The 21043-nt window shown below is 37.2% G+C and overlaps 1 protein-coding gene across 2 annotated transcripts in view; it reads right to left on the bottom strand.

Moving 5' to 3' along the window:
• The window catches only part of LOC111153619 (regulatory factor X3), a 155239-nt gene that overhangs the window by 64727 nt on the left and 69469 nt on the right, over nt 1-21043 (bottom strand). For both annotated transcript variants that reach the window (XM_022512762.1, XM_022512761.1), the window contains exons 4-5: nt 10352-10426; nt 1514-1695 (exon numbers count right to left, since the gene is read on the bottom strand). In XM_022512762.1, the coding sequence (XP_022368470.1) occupies nt 1514-1695; nt 10352-10426 (257 nt within the window). The remainder of the gene's footprint in view (nt 1-1513; nt 1696-10351; nt 10427-21043) is intronic.

Raw genomic sequence — 21043 nt, 5'->3', positions numbered from 1 at the left:
TTTCTATTTTAAAGATGTGTTTCAAGGTTTGAAAGGAACCTCAAAATAGGACCCACTGAAATCCCTCTCCGCAACAAAAGGAGCACGACAATACCACTATTACAATGTTGAATAAAGCCCAGACTCTCAAAATACTGGCATGGTATGCATAACTACCGAGCCCTTGGCAAGGGGATAGCAGGTTAGATCCCCAAATAAAGATGTTTGTGGTTCTGGGGCGGGGGTGAGGGGGTGGGGGGGCGGAGAGTATGAGAGAGACAAAGAGCTTTTTTCAAGGGACTAAAAGTTTGAGTTCCTCTAGCCTTCATTGTCTCTGGTTAAAAATATACTATCTTTCCAAGTACAGGTAGAAGAAAATATATTTATGAGAGAACCTCCAGCAACCTGAAGGTAAAATCACTTGAAATGCAACAGAAAGGGGTATTCACACTCTGAATATAGGCAGATCTCGTCAATGCCATGAAACTGACATATACACCCCCCCCTTTTTTTTTTAGCATACATTGACTATGAAGTCAATTACTGAGGGTCTCTTTGTTTTATTAACAATATTAAATACTCTTCTTCACTAGAACACTAGGAAGCTGAGACTTAAAAACCAATGAAGGGTGTATCATCTAATGTTCTACAGCATAGCATCTTTATTTTTATACTTTTTAATATGGATTTCTGTAGGATTTAGGAAATCAAAAACATCCATATCCTTCTGCCCAGCTTCTTAAAATATTTATGTTATGATAATTTGTAAAAATTATAGAAAGGCCCAAAATGAAACTCCACAGTTCCAAGTATTATGTTCATGATATTTTGATTAGTAAAAACACTCATATCTCTTTCCAAAGGAAAGAGGCGAGAAACTAAGAATTTCTTTCACATTATTGGTTTCCGTGCAATGGTGGTATACTATATTTTTACTTCCCTACATGTACGGTTTCACAGTCAAGAGTTTAAAAAAGGCTAGTAAGAGGTTAAACAGGACCATATCATTACTGAGGGCTTCAAACTCCCCAATTTTTCAAGTTCACCAAATGATTTTTAATTGACCTCCAGAAATGAAAACTCAGCTTTAATTTCTCACTCTATTCAAAGAGTTATTTATAACGACATTTCAATATAATTTTGCAACAGTCAAGAGATAGTTTTCCACTGACTACATCACTTACTCATCTCTAGTCTGATTACTTTTAAAAGGAAAAAATAGTGATATATATTAATTTTTAAGGCACCATGTGTAAATCTTCCACTAACAGTCTGACTTGCTGATTTCTATATGATTTGAGAATCAACTCATCTCAAAGCTGAGCTCAGTTACTTTTAAGACAATGCATCATTCTGGTTTCACAGTATTCTGTGAATAATGACCTCCTTCAAGAGAGACTGTATAAACTGAGCTATTTCCTTATTTTTTCTTTATATGTTATCCGTAATCAAGCACTTTGGCTCCAACGATATACTGAACTGCTTTAGTTTGAAAGAGAGGGATTAGTTTACGATTTTATTTTTTCATACTAACCTAGTTCCCAATCTCCTGGTTCGTAATCCCATAAAAATTGACCTTATTAGTTTTCCAAAAGAAGCAGCATTGACTGGGTCCAGTTTGTGTTCCTGACAATGTCGTAGGTAGTGGTTGTACAACGTGCTTCTGGGAAGGCTCACTCCTTCTGCTGTCTCATAATTGTCCAACAGCCACTGGAGCTAGTACAAATAAGACAAGGTAAACACAGAGAAACCATATAATTTACCAACATGTCTACAAGCCACTACAAACACAATACACAGAAATACTTAGAAGATCTTCATCAAGACTTGTAATAGAGTCAACTGTTGTAATTCAAAGCCTGGTATAATCAGACCTTGAAAACTCTTGGAAATGTGCACCACTGAACCTAATTTATGACCTCGGACCACATCCATTCCTTCAAACATTCAAGCATGTGTAAAGAACACTAATATTCCCTGTATTGATTGCAATTCTGTGGATAAACACCTCTTCGGGAAATTCAAAGAAACCCCTTAACTGGTTGTAAATAAAATTTGTAATTTCTAATGTATAAGACGTTTCCAAGCCTAGTGGCGTGGCACATAATACGGCTTTAGGGTTACTTTGTTTTAACACATGAACAGCAGGCTGCCTGGTATGAGTTTTTATATTAAGTTTCTATTCATTTACATAGAATTTTAATTTACTTATGTAATATACTCCAACAGGACAACGGTACTATCTAGTGGGTCAAATTCTGCAAGCAGAAAGGAAAAAAAAAATCAAGAATTTCTTCCCCAGAAAGAAATTAACCAGACACTGATTAAAAAAAAAATATGTAACTTACAAAAAGGAATCTTTTATTACAATTATTGGAGTTTTTCTACTTCCCTGCTATGTTTTTTCATAATTTTGGAAGATACATTACAATGGTAGCTGGAAAAGCAACATTTTCTCAGTCTGTAGTTCACATTTGAAAGGTTTATATTGTCCTGTGTTTTTTAAAAATAATTTTTAAAGTATAGCAAGTGCAAAAAAATTTTAGAAAATATAATGTAGGTATGTATTACTGAATTTCAACAGCAGGAAAATTATTAACTCGTTTATTCATTTATTTATAAAAGGAGAAATGAAAAATGATTTTCTTAAGGTCACAGATTGTCTCAGAGCCCAATCTGGTTCCCAACACACGTTTCCTGATTACTTGCATACCGGTTGTTATTTCCAAAGAGCAAAAAATACTTCACATTACTTGTCTCAACAAAATTTCCATGCCATATAGAAGAGGTGTGATAAAGAAGTGATATTTTTACATGCAATTTAAATTAAACATAAGTTATGGGAGCCCAAGGATTCCTGGCACATCAACTATGAGCCAGGCAACGTGCTAGGCACCTAGCAATGTAGAAATGAATGTGATCTCACTCTTGTCCTCTAGGAATTTACACTCATATTCCAAAATACAATACAGATACTCAAATATATCAAAGCATTGGCTTATATATTTTAAGATTTGTGAACAAACTCAGAACCTGAACCTTCAGACTCTTACTAAGAAAATTCATTAAAAATATTTTAGACTTACTGCCTTTAACTATGATGACTGAATTGACCAAAACCATTTTAATTTCAAATATTCTTACATGATGGTTATGTTTAATTAAACTTATCCCATTAAACTAATACTGATGTTGGCTCCGAAAATATGGGCACAGTACTCTTTTTTTTTTTCTTTTTTTTTTTTTCTTTAAAGTAGGCTCCAGACCCAGCATGGAGCCCAACACGAGGCTTGAGCTCACAACCCTGAGATCAAGACCTGAGCTGAGATCAAGAGTGGGATGCTTAACCAACTGAGCCACCCAGGCGCCCCCAGAGCACAGTACTTTTAAAAATAAAGTTCACATTCTGGTCAGGGAGACCTGAAGTTCTCCGTGAACACTTATATATGAGTATGTGCATTTAAACATACTCATTGCCTCTGTAACACATACAACCCTCCCTTTCTAAAAGGTTACACAAAATAAACGTTCATTTACATAATGACAGAAAAATTAAAGGTCAAAAAGAATTCTTTAGAGATGAAGCATCTGTAACCTGTCAGTAAAGGCGTTTTCCAGAGACGTGATTTCTGAGTGTTCTAAACAGCACACAGAGCAAGTTCACTTACTCATACTCATTTCATATAAGGGGGGGGGGGAGGGCAAAATGATCGGAAAACCCAGTTACTATGACTCGGGTTAGTATTCTGCCTACCATAGTGGGTCAGGATGTCTCTAGTGTTTCTTCATAAATGTTCAGATTCTGTCGATTATGAAGGCAACTGAAGACAGTGACACATAAAATATGGCCGTACGAGTCTCCCTCCTACCCTTCATCCGCGTGCCTCAGGACGACGACTGGCATCTGAAGGCAATGCTTCCTCACGTGAATGGTGCTGGGGAGGCTCTAGTGAACCATATTGCCCAGAAATGCGAGCTCTTGTTTTGTGTGTATAGACTAGATAGAACCTTCCAATTGGTATTCTAAACATATAAAGAATATAGAAATACAGGACATAGACTAGAGAAACATAGAAAGGTATAGTCTCTGAGAAATTCAGTTTCTTGAGAGGAAGGAGTGTAAAGGAAACACCAAAACAGAGTCCTCAGAAAGGCAAATATATAAAAACTCTGAAATATTTTTGGGGAAAGCAAATATTCTGCAACTGAACTAAGGAAGTGTTCACATCCATAAGCATGGAACACACAACACATGTAAGTAAAGAATACCAAAGGTATGTTTGTGTATATTATCTTTGCTTTCTCATGAAAGACATAGTGTCAAAGCCAAAGTAGTATGATTTTGTAACAAAAATAAATAAAAATAAAATATTTCTTTGCTAATGAACATAACATAAAGCTATATAGGAAATGTTAATTTAAAGGATATTCTTATTTCAGAAATGGAAAATGATTTCGTAACATGAACTCTATAACCAAAAGTATACAACTAGTAAAAATAGATCTGATACAATATACTTTCAACAAGATATAAAGCAAATAAAAATAATTTGTTTAATTAATGAGATACAAATAGAAAATTTGCGTAAACTGCCTCAAATGTTTACTAGTTCTCTTGTAATATTTAATTACCTAAACGTAAAGACAGATATCTAAAATGACACTATTTTCTCATGATAAAGAAAATTGTCTTGTAGATAAAAAAAAAAACTGGAAAGCAAATCTAATAATAAAATATTTGAGGGTATGATCTTAAGACGCCTTTTATAGAAGTGAAAACTAGTGCAAATATTGAAGTTCAACATAAAATATTTTGAGTCCAAAGGTATGTTTACATATATAAAAGAGTTAATCAGACCACCCTTAAAGAAAACTTTTCACAAAAATAGTGACATAATGACAGCAAAAGTTGCCTTAAAATACTTGGAAGCCTGGATGATATTACTCAAGTCCCAGATGAATCGTTTAGAGAAAATGAAGTTTTTACCGGATTGGCTCCGTGGTCCCCTGAAAGGCTCAACAGGTCAAGTAATCTGGACTGACAGCCCGGCAAACTTCTTGTTTTACCGTATGCAGTGTTACATTCTTAGAGACTCTTCATTTCTACGCCAGTTCTTCAAAAAATCTGAGTTTATTTGTAGTATGTGCGTGTATGTTTGTGTCTACGTCATCAGTTGGTTTGAAAAATTCCGTAAGAGTGGGTTTCCGGAGGACTGTAACTTTGATGGACGCTAAGGTGCATTTCGTTCCCTGCCCCTTATTCGCAGGAGGAAGAATGTTTGCTCCGTGCCAGAAGGCTGGCAAGCACTTTGGAAGAGCAGGAGGAGGTCATGTGGAGGTGGAAAGCCCTGAGGGCTGGAGACCCAACCTCGAAATGCTGGGGACAACTCTACCATGTAAGCACAGCAGTCCTCAGCTCACTGTGTGAGCGGACTCTGGTTTAGGAGCCACGAGGTCAGATTCTGAGATGCAGCTGGGTATTATCATGCGCAGGCTACATGCAGTTATGTTGCCTTCAAGTTTCATCACAGGGACGACATTGTAAATCTGATATTTGGGTCTGAAACACAGTATAAGAAAGGACTGATTTTGTTCTAAGAGAAACCTGGCTGTTTGGAGTAAGCTAAAGGCATCCCCTCTCGTGCGGCTCAAGGGAAGGTCAGACCTGTTGAGATCTAGTTTCCTTGGGCTTTGTCCTTAATAAAATCCCTTTGGACCCTAGAATTCAACACCCTTAACATTCAGCAAGTTAGAACTAAACTATTACTATTTCGTTTCCTCTGTTATAAAATGTCATTGAATATTTACTTACCTTTATGGTTTTTAAAAGCCTGTAAAGATACCACAGGAACTTTTAACCTTTATCTTTAAAACTTGATTATTCTACTGATGAACTAACTCAGATTCATGTAAGGGTGGAAACCAAGATAATTGCATCTTTCAACCTTTGCATTTAATCTATATTAATCAGGGTAGATTAAGGAAGACGAATAGTTCCTATTTTTCCCAAAGGGAAATACTGATTGACAAATTAAAAAAAAAAAACAAAAAACATACTGCATTCCCCAATTAACATCTAAATGTAACATTTGGCATTTTTCCCCCAGATGGATTATTATCCATTAGGATTCATTTTAAGTTCAGTTCACTAATGATATGCATTTTGACAGGTCTTATTGCTGTCATAACTTATATTTACAATACAGCAAAGTCAAGGGAAAGTGAGTACAAAACAAGGGTTTGCTTTGAGCTGAATATATTTAAGTAGCTAAAACCAGCAAAAATCATAAAACAACTTGCTAGATTTAAAAAGTATAAAAAATAAATGCTTGACGCTTTTTATATGCTTTAGATGGATTTTTTTTTTTTTAATGCAAAAGTTCAAGAACATTTTGTGGAAATTGGGAACAATTAGTTTAAGAACATTCCTGTGTTCAAATTTGCAATCTAAAATATCTCACATCGGGTACAAAATAATCATTAAGTGCCAATTTATATTAGTTACCACTGAGAAGAAGTACAAAATAAACTTTGGTCTGCAATGACTGTCTACTTTGTTGTAGGCAGACGATATACATCATTAAGCCCCACTGCATCCTCACATACAGAAGATTTGGAAATAAAAGTATTTAATTAAAAATTATTATACTAATAAAGTGAATTCCATAAAGCTAAATCAAAAGTACCATTCTAAAATACAAGGAGATGAATGATATCACCCTTGGCTATGTTTTTGTTTTTTTTTTTTTTTTGAAGGATGAGATTATTTGGAGAGAAACGAAGGTGTCTACTCTTAAATGGAAGGTTGCCCATGTGGCAATGATAGAGGGCTCATATATACACTTTCACACAAATTCTATGCAGGGAAAAGGCTGCTTTATGCCAATACTGTTCATAAACAAAACGACAGAAGCATACTTGATAACAAAAAAATGCATGCATGAGTTCCCAAATAAACGAACATACGACAGGCAAAGGTATGGAGAATACTGAAGGTAAGATAAGATCAGTTCCCTTCTACTACTTGTTTATGTTCATCCATTTAGCAAATACTTGGGAAACTTCTACCATTACCAGCCACTCTTCTAGGCACCAGGGATGCCTCAGTGGATAAAAGGTATGAAGTCCTCACTCTCCTGGGACTTCAACTTGTCAGTTTGTATGTACTCTCTGCCTGCACGGCGTTACTACCAAAATAATTGCCATTATGCGAATATTGACAATACTAGAAAAGAAACATGGCACTCAATCTAACTATACTCAGTTTCTGAGTGGGGCAGTATATCGGGTATGAAACTGAGGAGTATATATGCGTCATATGCATTTCAATCTGAAGGATAACAGGAAGATAATGATAAAAACAGAGTAGTAGTACTAAGTACTCTTAAGGATATGCTGAAAAGGGGACACAGAATTCAAAACCCCACCCCAGAAAGAAAGGTAAAAAAACAAAGCCATCATGTTGGATTCTACTGACAGGAGATTATTTATTTGTTTGACCCTAAGAAGAATTTTCTGAGTTACTGTGAATAATCAAATGTGTAAAGGGAAAATGCGAAACCCATTCTATCCCATATTCTAAAACAGAGTGAAATAGACTTTCTGCTCAAAAATCATGATTAAGATGCCTCTTCCAAAACTACTAAACATGGGACACATATTATTGATCAGTTCTCCTAATTTCTGGCCTAATGAAATCGATCCTCTGTAGTAACTGAGAGGTCAGGGAAGTATCATCATGAAGTTGGGATTCATGTCCATTTTAAAGAATCCCACACACCTCAAATGAATCTCAAATGGGTATTATGTCCCATGTAGTGAGGGATACAGGTAACTTACAGTTTACTGCCATTTAAGATATTAAGGATGTATTTTTTAAAAACTTTTCCACTAAAATTTTTCTTTACAAGTGAACATCACCAATTAAGTCAACAGATTTTAAAATGCCCTTAGCAGGTGGCTATCAACTAGAACACATGCAGTAGCTTTTCCAGTTGTTTAGATTAACCTAACAAAAATTAGGAGCATCACTAACTTTCCAAGGACAGAAAAACAACAGAATTCTTGTTATGTGTTCAGGGAGAAGCCTGACTGGTCAGCAGAGACAAGATCCTTCCTTTACAGTTTCTATACCATCTGTAGAATCATTTGTATTTGTGAAGACTTGACTGTAAATGTGCTTTAAATGAATTTAACTACCTCAGAGGCATAACAAAACAAATCAGGATATCTAGAGGGAGATTATCACTGTATTTGCAACATTTATCTATATACTGTATATGTGTGTGTGTGTGTGTGTGTGTGTGTGTGTGTGTGTTTACCACCGTGTGTGTATGTATATATATATATACCACCATGTATATATCCTGAAATGTCTCTGGCAGTTAGACAACACTACGGAAGGGCTACCGTGCTATGTAACAAAAAGCATGAAGCCACACAGTAACATTTATTCCTTGTTTGTGTAGCTTAAACCACACGTTCATTAACATTAAATATTATTTTGTGAGTTTTACAAGAGAATAATAATCTCAAAGAAACCCCAACATATCTGAAGAGTTTCCAACAAATCAACAAAAATATACCAAAAAACCCCATGTTCTTATACCTATATTATTAGTCATGGAATACTAATAAATATTGGTAATCCAAGTTAAAATTAAACACAGCACATATTTTACTAAATTGCATAATTCAAGTGAAATGAGATATGAATTAAATAACAAAAACACAATTTCTTAGAAGTCTGACAGTTCAGAAAGTTTACTGTTGGCTTCAGGTGTTTGTTTTTCTTATGTTCCTGTACATTTTTGACTAAAAGTAAAAAACATTTTTACTTGCCATTTTCAAATCACAAATGCCAGTTAAGTCATTACCGCCCCCCCCCAAAAAACCCTAATAGCGTACATTAAACCAGTCTTTATACACAACTACAAATTCATGCTAACACAGTAGGGATATACTGATGAAACATATAAAAGAGTGACATTTTTTACTGCATATAAATTTTCAGACGGGGGTAAAAAATCACATTCCTTAAACTGTTTCAAAAAGAAAGGCCAAAACATACATTATTTTAAAATTTACAACCTATACTTTTTACCAGAATGGCAGGCATTCTCCAAATTGGCTAACCTGTTTTTATTTGCCATGATACTTCCCTTGAAAAAGAAAGAACACACAATATTCGTCTAAAAACAAATGTGTAAAAGACATGGAGGTATTTAGTGCTAAGCTGGAATATAAAATTTAAGTCTTTGAAAAGTCAATTATTTAAAAAGCACAGTGAAAATATTATCTGTGAACGAAAGGTTTTAGGTTTACTGAAAAAATAACAATATCTCATTTCAGTTGGGTGATCCAATTTTAGACTTTTCACTCACAAAATATGGGGAAGAATTCAAAAATTATAATAACTTATTTCTCAGTTTAAGAATGCATTGTCAGTTGGAGGGAAAACTAACTTGGTGTATTCTCATTGATATTAATTTAGCAGAAGATCTATCTAAAACAGATATAAGTCACAGCTCTATTTACTTTTCCCCATATATTCAGAAATTATGGCAACAAAATAATTTTTAATCAGAATTTCCATCAGTTCCCCCAAATCTGAAATTTGAAAAGTGTTCATAGTTTCACAAAACTGTCCTTGATCTTCTCAGACTTACCAGTGTTACAGTGATGGCTGCATCTGGTAACAGGTAAAAGCATCAAGAAATAGTAACAGTGATCCTATTTAATCTCAATTAGTACCAATTTATAGCTTATCTAGAGTCTCCCTTCTTCTCTCGGCCCAGTTTCATTTTTCTGTAGGTCTCAGGACCTGAGCTCATCTAGGTCACTGTTTCCTGCCCACCTTATATAGTCTTACTGGTAAAGAAATCATTTTCAGACAGTTTACCACTCGGTTTGGTATTAATCATCTTTTTCCACTTACAGAATACTACTGGGCATACAAGCAGACACGACCATTTGCCTGCTTTGGACACAGAGATGCGGATCACAAGCATTTGCTTCACAGACAATCAGTATCAAACCAGAAAACTTTAAATACTGAAAATCCCCATTAATTAGCTCTCACAAGTAAATGGCAGCTTGGTATGAACTTGGAAATGTTACATCTGTACCAAAACAGCACAAAAACCTAGTAAAGCAGTATATCAGGGGCTCCATTTGGGGTTTTTTTTGTTTGTTTGTTTTAGATATTCTGCTGTACAAAATAGCCATGAAGGGATACAGAGATCATAGGGCGCTGAGAGAGAAAGGTTAAGAAGCAAAATAAACAAGTCAATAAATAAAACAAGCATTTAGAAGCAAGCAACACATGCAGAACAAGCAAGAGATTAGTTTACATGAAGAAGAGGCAACTTACATGGCTGTTGAGGAGAGAGCTTCTGTGAGTGGACAGACCGTCAGACTTTTGCAGCGTCTCAATCGCCATTTCAATCTGATAATAGATGTCATTAAAAAAAGGGCTCAAGACAAGATAGTAATAAAAGGCTCACCAGAGAATTTTTGATAGATTCTCTAAAGTTCAATTTCTTCTTCAATGGTGGCTAATGAATAGCTCTTACCTAAATGTGTCTTTTCCCCCACCTTCCCGCCCCACCCCCAGAGAATAAAATAAAAATAGGCACGCTAATGATAAGCCCGATCGCAAAAAGTACACCTTATTTTTTTTTTCTGGAACATTCTGTAATGATGATCAGAATGGAGGCCTGAAGAGCAGGAACTCCAGTGGTTTCTTTCTAGTTATGAGAAAACATTCTTGACTTTCAGAGTTCAAGATGTGAGCTAGTAACTGCTCTCTTTCTAAACAGTCTTTCACAGAGTATTTAATATTTGCTCTATTTTGTCATGAAAGAAAAATTACCCTGCAGATTCTGTGTTTAACATGCATTAGTATTTTAATGCAAATGTACAAAGACCCTTTCATTAGTATTCAAAAGCTACTAACTCTATCCATTCCTCTCTTAACCCTGTATTAAAATTTGGAAGTGGAGGGTCATTAGTATGAACAAACACTACGATGTAATCATGGTCCCTATGTTATATTTTAGGAAGAGGTGGTGAGGCAGAGCTATTAGAAACGACAGCAGAAATGGAACATAAAAGAGAAAATAATTCAGAGTCAACAAAGAAAAGGACAACCACAGAAACAGTTTTATACCATGTAATCTCAGCATACCATGAGCAATCATAGCACCTTAATTAAGGAGCAGGTGCCTAAAATACATGGGATGCACTCTTGATAACCTCATAGCAAAAGATTTCTATCTCTCACTCCCAGTGTTAGGGCACGTACTGTCAAATCAGGTTCTGAACACACTCTATTTGGTTACTTGGCTATGTTAACAACATTAACTGAAGTTAAATTTAAAAATCACATTATGTAAGAGAGAAAACTGGTTTTGTTACTTTTATTTCTACCATGTGATCAAGTCAGCACATCAGTAGAAGCACCTATAAAGAACACTTAGTGTTTTCAAATGTAGTTGACTTACTTCTAGTTTACAGTGGTTACGGAAATTAACGATGCCTTGAAATTCTCACGTATCGTGTCCCCCCACCAACATAAAAATGATCGTTGGCAATGTCCACAGTGAAGTTCTCTCCCCCATCAACGTCCCAATTGCTTCCTGGTGGAACTTTACCCACAGAATGTCCAGTCTCAATTACATCAGCATTAAATCCAATTTTCTTCTAAGCAACTTGGGAACTTAATAGCTTTAATTCTATTTTATGTTATTTCCACAAGTTACTGGAACCAGTAATATATAAAACTGACAAAAATGGTAGACTAGAAATTATAGAAAAACATATTCTTAAAATAGAGATTATAGTAATTCATAAGACTAAGTAATAGGATTTGTTTCACTGTTAGTTTCTTTTAGATCACAAAATTAAGTAACCTGGCTTCTAAAACACTCTCCTTGCTGGGTGGAATGGTCACGTAGTAGATTTTCAGTTGAAAACCAACTGAAGAAGGTGATATTGTACTAGTGAAAAAAAAATACATTACAAAAAGAGTAATGTAAATGTACAGAGTAATGAGTAAGCAAGCATTTTACTAAAATGTTAAACTGCAGAACTACAAAGGACCTTGGTACTCATCTCTTAAAAGGGCATCCTAAGTGTTCTTGTTTGCAAAGAGAACACATATATCCAAAAAGAGAGCTGAAAAGCCTCACCCTCACGTGACTTTAGATCACTTCTGTGAAGAATTCGCTCAGAAGTCTAATTTGCTACAATGCCTACATTTTCTTTCTAGTTTGAGTGTCGAGAGTTTGACGTTCGATTTCAGTCTACTAGATAAAAATAAAATGATCTGCATTGCCTGATTTTCTACATTGAGTTGAAAGGTGAAAATGATCAGAGGTGTCACTGCGGTAGTGATGATGGCCAAATCTAGGTCTGTGTGGGTTTATTAATCAGCAATTTTAATTTCTTTATGACTAAAAGAATTCATGGTTACTGTTTCGGGTCATTAAAAAGTGGACATGCTAGACAAACATTTTCCATTTCTTCCTTAAACCAGTGAGGCTTTAGACGATGATGATACAGGAGGTTATTTTTTGAAAAGTCAATGCTCTGAACTAAGGTTCAGTGCCCAGTTGTAGCTCTTACTGAATAATCATCCTGAAACTGAGTCACCAGGAGTGTACACGTCCTCTCTGCAATTACCTATTGCTAGGATACGTGGTGCTTGGGAGTTTAGGCTGGTTCAGGTGACCCTGGACTATTGCCTCATAATCAGATAAGAAGCTACGGCAACTCTTCTGAGATCAGATGGTGGGATGCTCTATCCGACATGAGACATCTGGCCTGGAGAGACAAGCTTTCAGAGCAATAAGTGGGATTACTGGGGCGAGTGATATCAAGAAACTCCCTGTGTGACAGAGCAGGTAAGAAACCGCCATCCATTCCTGACAATCTGGGCACATGGCTTCCTAGAAAAATCAGTCTTTTCTGGAAGAGAAAAGAAGATCCTCAACACGATGCTAGGGACGATTTTCAAACCCTCCAGATTCACCAGCTTCACGCGGGGATCCGGGGAGAAGGGGACTTGACTCTGGGGGTGGCTCTCCACCGAAGACAGGAAACTTTGCTTCCATCTTCCTGCAGACGTATTTTCAGCAATGGGAGAAGAGGGTTTTGCAATCTCGGAAGAGTGGCAGGCCTCGGGGGCAGAAAAGCAAGAGAGACAAATGAGATGTTCTCCAGCTTTGGGAATCACGGGGTCTCCAAGCCTCAGAGGCAGCCCCGATGGAATGCCTGGCCAGGTCCGAAGAGTCAACGCGCAGGTAATGAGAACTTGCTACACTCACAGGCCAGATTTCTTTCCGACCACATGGTAGCAGAAGGATGCAAAGACCTCGTTGCGGTGTGTTGTGTGACAAACGACTGTGGAGAATTGTGTGAAAAATGGGGACTGTGTGGAGCACCTTGCTGAGAGGGTCACTGGCCATGAAGACGATTCAGAAAAATCAGACTTCGTCAGAGAGCAGGCACCCCTGGGAGTCTGGCTGGCCCTGAAGCTTATTTGGGTAAAGAAAGAGGAAAAGGGCTATATTTTAAAAATGTTTGGGACTGTGTCACCAGTGAATTAGTCACTGGAGGATTAAAATGAATAGAGGTGTAACACTCGGCTTCCCCAACCAACTGCTGAGTTCTCAAAAGACTGAAAATCAGGGAATGGTGTACATGGGTTTCCTTCACTTGGGCAAAAGACACCCTGTACTAAGTCTAGAGGGCTCATCAGAGACTATACCAACGACTGTGCTTCTGGTACGGAAAGTGGCAATGATCACCACTGTGATAAAAATATGACCACATGTCAATAAGCAAACCTTAGGTCTTGTATGGCAGAGTGGTGTGTGTGTGTGCACGTGCGGGTATGTGTGTGTGCGCAGGTGTGTATGGAAGACTTAAGCCCCTATTATTCTGAGAGCATATAGCAAATTCAGCAGATTGCTCTAGTGACAGAAGTCTTTCCTGATTTCTCAGGAGTTAGGATTAGAAATTCAGAAGAGGCCGGGGAGCTGCTGTATTTCATATGTAAGAGAAAAAACAATACGTAAAACTCAGTGGAGCTCCTACAAAAAGAGAAGAAGGCCTGGAAGGGGACAGGGTACCTATGATCAGATGGGGGACAGATACACGGTATGATGAACATATGGCCTCAAACCCAGGCTGCAAACTCTTTTCCAGTCACTACAATGCTAATGCTGCCTTGTGGGAACCAAGGACATGTACGTAGAGGGTCTCCAACCACCCAGGGTTACCCTGGGTGTATCTAACCAAGAATCAGTGTCCCGAAAAGGACTTCAACTTCAGAGGAAGTCCCACCCAAGGAAAAGAGGATGGGAAGAGGAGAAGAGGGCTCAGATGGTGTCTGGATGTCCAGCAAATACAATTGTGTCCTCTTCTCCCAACCTCAAAGAAGGAATCGATACTGTACTTCTTCTAAGGTAGCAAATACTTTTAAAGACAAAAATGAAATATGAAAAAAACCATTTTCCCCATTATTTATAATTTCCCATTATTATTTGCAATTGGCATTTGTAGTTCCCCATAACATTATAGATGGCCCTTTTATTATTATAGGATGGCCCCTCGTTTTGCAGACTTGCTCCCAGGCTGAGGTGCTCCACTGGGGGGTAGGGAGGTTTACAGGACGTCGGGATCTGGGAAGACAGAAGTCAGGGTTGCCCTCACCTGCATGCAGAACGAGCAGAGTGGGGCGAACAGGGAAGGACAAAGAGGCTTCGAGTGACTGTGCTCTGGACAGTAGCATGAGAAAGCCTCAGCTTTTTCTCCTACAGAATCCTCATAGGAGCTCTACCATGGCCAGATACTGCAGGTTCAAGTAATCAAGGCTGGCTAGAGCACAGGGTTCATTCAGGGGCAGCGGATAATGTCAAAAAGGTAAACTGCAGTTGGAAATGAGGGAGACGTGAAGGGTGACAAGTCTTTTGCACAAGTTACATGTGATAAAAAAGAGGCTCCCCTGGACACGTGATTTATACATCCATTTATGCATGCCTGTACAATGACTCAAATAGGGTATCACGTTGTGGACAATTAGGGCTCTCTCTTAATGTAAATATCAACCAGTCATTCCATTACATGCTAATAAGGCAGAAGGAAAAAGAATAATTATATCACCTTATTCATTGTCTTTATAGGTCAAGGCACATTCTCTTGACTCTGAAATGGCTTTTTAATCTATTTTAAAGAATAAAGGTCAAGATTGATATATTCAACTACCACTATAATTAAAATTGGTCTCTTGGTAGAAACTATTTCCTTTCTATAACTGTTAAAGTGATTTAAAAACTGAAGTAATATTATAATACTTTATGGTTTATAAAGCCTTTTTTCCATTAATTCTCTTGCGATCTTCACAGCAACTTTGAGAAGTGGGGAAGGCAAGCAATATTATCTCTTTTTCACAGATTAGAAAACTGAGGTTCTCTGGGATTGAGGGATTTTTTGAGATTACACAGGTATTAAATATGAGACTAGAATACAAGACTTATCCCTCGAAGTTCAATATCATTTCCATTTTATGCAAATACAACATAAATATGAATCATGGAATATTTCAAATCAAAATATCAAATATATCAAATGAAACTTCTGGGGAGTGGCTGGCAAAATTAACATTTTCTAAATGGTTTACAAGGAAATTACTTTCTAATAGGAAAGGGTTTAAACATGATTGACAAGTATTACTTGAAAATGATTTCAAAGAGATCTAAAGGCAACACAAACTTCTAAATGGATAGTCACATTTTAATCATCACAAAAATAGTTATCTTTAATGTATAATTCCATTTTTTTTTTTTTTTGTCTATACAGGTTGCTGTATTAATCTCACCAATTAACACAGCATTTTTTTCCTTTTCTTTAGAGAAACCCAATCAAGAGAATACACTTAAGACTGGAAATTTTCTTTGGGGTAATTGCTCCCCTGAACTCTTAAGACTTCACATTTTGTTTGCATCTGAGGTCAAGTCAGAAATGTTTCTACTTGGTGGCTTTGGTTCAGAAAAGCTATCTGTGTTGACCAACATGAACACGTAGCCACCACATTTATCTGATAGAAATGACAGTCTCCTGGTGTATGTGGGCGGGGATGGGTGGGGCGGGTCAGAGGGGATTCCTACAGGAAGCACTCCAACCAGGAACATCAGAGGAAAGAATGATGAGATCTTAATCTTACATGCCTAGGCATTTAGAGCAAAGAAGTTTTGGGTCTTGCAAATGTCTAACTATATAAAATCTTCTCCATTCACATAATTTTATGACATCTAGAGAAAAAATTTAAATTGTTTCGCTTTCAACATGAAGTTTTGGCAGTTTTGTACCACCTGAAGCTATTCTGAAATATTTATGAGGGAAAAAAAATCTGGGTAAAAAAAAACTTGCATAAATTGAATGTGTTCTGAGAATATTTGACTTAAGTTGGTGGATTGAAACCAAGACTGCTGGTTTGGTTCCTCTGATCACTCCGTACAGCCCACATCCCTCCGCCCTCACTGGGACCCAAAAGACTGGCATTATCAGTGTGTGACAATGAAATTATTTTCTGAGACATCGATTCCGTAAGTACTCAGGGCTAAATTACCCTTCGGGAACCTGCTGGGTTAGAATTAAGTGATAGGATTTAAGGCCAAGTTTACATTTTCCAATGTATAAGATTTCAAATCTGCCTTTTGCAGATTATTCTGAATTCTAAAGCACATGTTCACTTGGTATTTCATCTGCATAATCACTAAAACAGAGGATTCCTCCAAGCGTGGTGGTCCTGGATCAGTATGATGGGGGTCACCAGGGCACTTGTAAGAAATGCAAATTGGAGGGGGAGACAAACCGTGAGAGACTGTGGACTCTGAGAAACAAACTGAGGGTTTTGGAGGGGAGAGGGGTGGGAGGTTGGGTGAGCCTGGTGGTGGGTATTAAGGAGGGCACGTATTGCATGGAGCACTGGATGTGGTGCATAAACGATGAATTTTGGAACACTGAAAAAGAATTAATTTAAATTAAAAAAAAATAAAAGGCATGTATGAACTCTCATAATTCAATAATAATAATAATAATAAATCCACTAAAAGTAGAAAAAAAAAGAAATGCAAGTCTGGACCCCTCCCCACACTGAATCAATAGCCCTGGGGGTGGGGGGGTGGGGGAGGGCTCTGTCCAGGGATGTATTTAATCAATGCCCCCAGAGAAAGCACACTAAGTTGGAGAAACATGGCAGTAAAATAGTCTCAACAATTTTCTTCTTTGTCAGGGTCAGACTGCACTTACTATTTTAGGGAGAGTAAGCAGGGAGAGAATGGGCATTCGTTCCTACAATGGTGCTAGGGAACTCTACTTAAAGAGCAATTTTGAAGTCTAAGTATTATTTGGATTTTTGCTTCTCTTTCACTCTCTTCCCACCCAATCCAATCCTACCTTGAGGCAGTTTTGCAATTTATATGAGCAACATATAATCCGAATTAAAATTTTGGTGAATCTAAAATTAATCAATGTATAACACATTAACATTTGTGATTTAAAAAAATAATGTGGTAAGAGAGAAAAGTGAAAGTAACCGCTTTAAAGAAGTCTGGAGGCTATTTCTGGATTTCCATTTTTGCCTTCGAGGATTAGGCAGCTTTCTGGTACGCCAGAACTGGCTCTGGTACCCATATGGTAAACCTTTTATACTCCCAGAAGCACGTGCCTGGTCCACACTGCTGGCTCCATAAATGTCGGAGTGAATGATTAAAGAAACTAATCCAGACTCCAAGTACGTGAATACAAACACAAAACATTCGCTTCCGCTCCAAACTACTGAATAAGAGTAGATCCAAAGATCTTTACTGAATTTAATGCCAGTTTCTGTTCTCCAAACTTCCTACAGTCTAATAAAGGAGGACTTCTTCCAGGAACATGATTTCACCTGAATTGTGATACCTCATCAGCAGTCTTTACGCTGGGCTCCTAAAGGAAGGGTTGTGTCAGCCGTAGGCATTCGGGAAACATGACCAGATACATACACTGTATAATCATCAAGGGCTTGCTTGAGATTTTTGCAAATAGGAAATCACTTTTTTCAAATAGATAATGTATTCACATGTCTCCATGTTTTTTTGTTCCTTCATGCATTCTTCTGGAGATATCTTTGTGCTTCTATAAGCATATGCAAATGTATGTTTCTATTTAAGCATGCACACACTACCTCGTGCCTTTTCCCTTAACAATATGGATGAAGATCTTTCCATCTCTCTAGATCTCGATCTATGTGTGTCTCCTCTACGTCCACTTGCGTCTGTACACATCCTGCCTCATTCTTGACTGGCTGTATAAAATCCCACTGAATGAACAAACGCACCAAAATTTATTTAACTATTTCCCTGCTGATGGACAATTAGCCTTTCCCCAATTCTGTTATAAAGGACTCTCAATTCTGGTATAAAGAACTACCCCATGAATATGGTTGTTCATGTTCATGCAGCATTTCACACATGCAAGCATATTGTCAGGGGGATAAATTACTAGAAGTACACTCTTGGGGTCAAAGGATATATGTATTTTCTATTTTTATAGAAATTTCCATAGCGCTCTCCAATCCTGTCTGTGCCATACTCAGACTCCTCTCAACAGCAAGACAGAGGGCTGGTTTCTTACGCCCCTGGCAAGGCTGACTGACTTTTCCAGCTTCACCTGTGTGAGAGATGAACAACAGTCTCTCTTTGTGCTTTATTGTTCATTTCCTTTTCAGCGGGATGCTCATTCATAGACTTCTGGCATTTTTTGGTCTTTTTCGTTTTCCTCATGGATTTATAACAGTGGTCTATATATTAAACCCATTAGTTCTTCAGATATAATGTCTCAAAACTTTATGCCAGGTTATTTCACTGTTGCCTTTATTTCCTGTGGTTTTTGTCACGGGGAACACTTCCCCTTTATGTAGTTGCTTTTTTTAGAGATATTCTTTGTAGCTTCTGGATTTTACATCATACTTCACCACTATCAAAGGATAATGATAGAATTCATTTTTTCCAACCAAGTGAAATTAATTTTTGTATAAGGAGTTAATGGATGGAACCCATCTACTTTTCTTTCCTAAACAGTCATCCAGTTGTCCCAAACATCATTTATTGACATATCCACGATGTCTCCACCGATAGGCAATGCTACCTTTATCACGCGCGATATTCTACACTCACTCAGCCTGTTTAGGGTCTCTAGTCCACGACTGGTCTACACGGATCTATTCACGTGCCAACAATCCTGTTTGAATTACTCTAATTTTACAATATGTTTGGATCAAATTGAAAGGCTGTTAACATCCCACTCCACTCTCCATTATTTCTCTTTTGACAAAAATTCCTTCACTGTTCTTGCATGTTTATTTATATAAACAGCCTATCTTGTAAAAAGAAAATCTACTGGTATTTGGATTGGGTTCATATTGAAATATTAAAGCTAATTTAGGAAGATTCAAAATGTGTGATACTGAAACTTCTTTTTCAATCACGCAAACTTCTCTTTGGGCCTTAGGAATTTTAAAGTTCTATTTAGCCCCTGGACCTCGTACATATATTGTTAGTTTACTACATGGTGTGGTTTAAATTGATAATAAATGAGAACTTGGCTTCCATAATATTTTCTAACTAGTGTCATTTGTATCTAGAAAAGCTACTGATTTCATTAAATATTAATTTTACTAAATTCTCTTACTATTTGTTATGGTTTTTCATCTGCTGCTCATGGTTCTTATCAGGTATACAATTATAACTGCAATGCTGAGCTCTTTATCTCCTTTCTATTTTCCCGTTCTCTTTTTCTTATCTAACTACATCTTTCTTGTAATTTTGAAAGCATGATTAAAAACCCGACATCTTCCTTTCCTATAAGGCAGATGGGAAAGGTACTAAACTTTTTTAAGTAGTAAATTTAAATGTGTAAAATTATTTCTAACATTCTACAGGTAGATTACAAAAGTCCTAGCCAGTGAAATTTATGGGCTCCAATAGTTAGAATCAAACACAATAGCAAAGTTTTGAAAGAATCCAGATAATCTTGGGGCTAGTAAACATGACTGTAGTTATGCATGCTGAGGAGACAGTAATCAAATCACATACTTTTGGAGGATGAACTGATAAACAGGGGAACATGGAGAGATTTTCTCTCATTGAAAATTGGTAATCAGTCATAGGCTTTGTGTTGTATTTTCCCTCATTAAATGAAAAAAGATGAGCCAGTGGAACAGTCAGTATTACAATCTTATGGGCCTAACTACCCTATGATGCAGTAATCGCAATACTGGGTGTTTACCCCAAATATACAAAACAACAACAACAAACCCACTAATTCAAAGGGATACATGCACCCCTGTCTACTGCAGCATTATTTATAAGAGCCCAGATAATGGAAGCAGCCCCAGTGTCCTGATAGATGAATGGATTAAAAAGATGTGGTATATATAAGCAATGGAATATTACTCAGCCACAAAAAAGAATGAAATCTTGCCATTTGCAACAACATGGATGGAGCTAGAGAGGTTAATACTAAGCAAAATAAGTCAGACAGAAAGGTACATACTGTTCGATTCCACTCATATGTGGAATTTAAGAAACAAACCAAAGAGCAAAGAGGAAAAAGAGAGAGAAACAAACCAAGAAATGGACTCAACTATAGAGCGCAAATTGACAGTGACCAGAGGGGAGGTCAGTGGGGAGATGGGGAAACAGGTGATGAGTTTGAAGCACGTGCTGTGATGAGCGGCCGGTGATGTCTGGACTTGGTGAATCACAATGTTGAACACTTGAAACTAATATAACACTGTAGGCCAACCATACTGGAATTAAAATAAAAATGAAATAAAAAATTGTATGGTTTTAACAATGACTCCTGTATTTTATTTTATTTATTTATTTTAAGATTTTATTTATTTGACAGATCACAAGGAGGCAGAGAGGCAGGCAGAGAGAGAGGAGGCAGCAGGCTCCCCGCTGAGCAGACAGTCCGATGTGGGGCTCAATCCCAGGACTCTGGGATCATGACC

The sequence above is a fragment of the Enhydra lutris genome, unplaced genomic scaffold (genome assembly GCF_002288905.1).
Source record: "Enhydra lutris kenyoni isolate GAN:26980312 unplaced genomic scaffold, ASM228890v2 scaffoldscaffold33, whole genome shotgun sequence".
In the NCBI taxonomy this organism is placed as follows: domain Eukaryota; kingdom Metazoa; phylum Chordata; class Mammalia; order Carnivora; family Mustelidae; genus Enhydra; species Enhydra lutris.
Note: the sequence above shows the minus strand (reverse complement) of the source record. Positions and strands in the feature narration are given on the sequence as shown.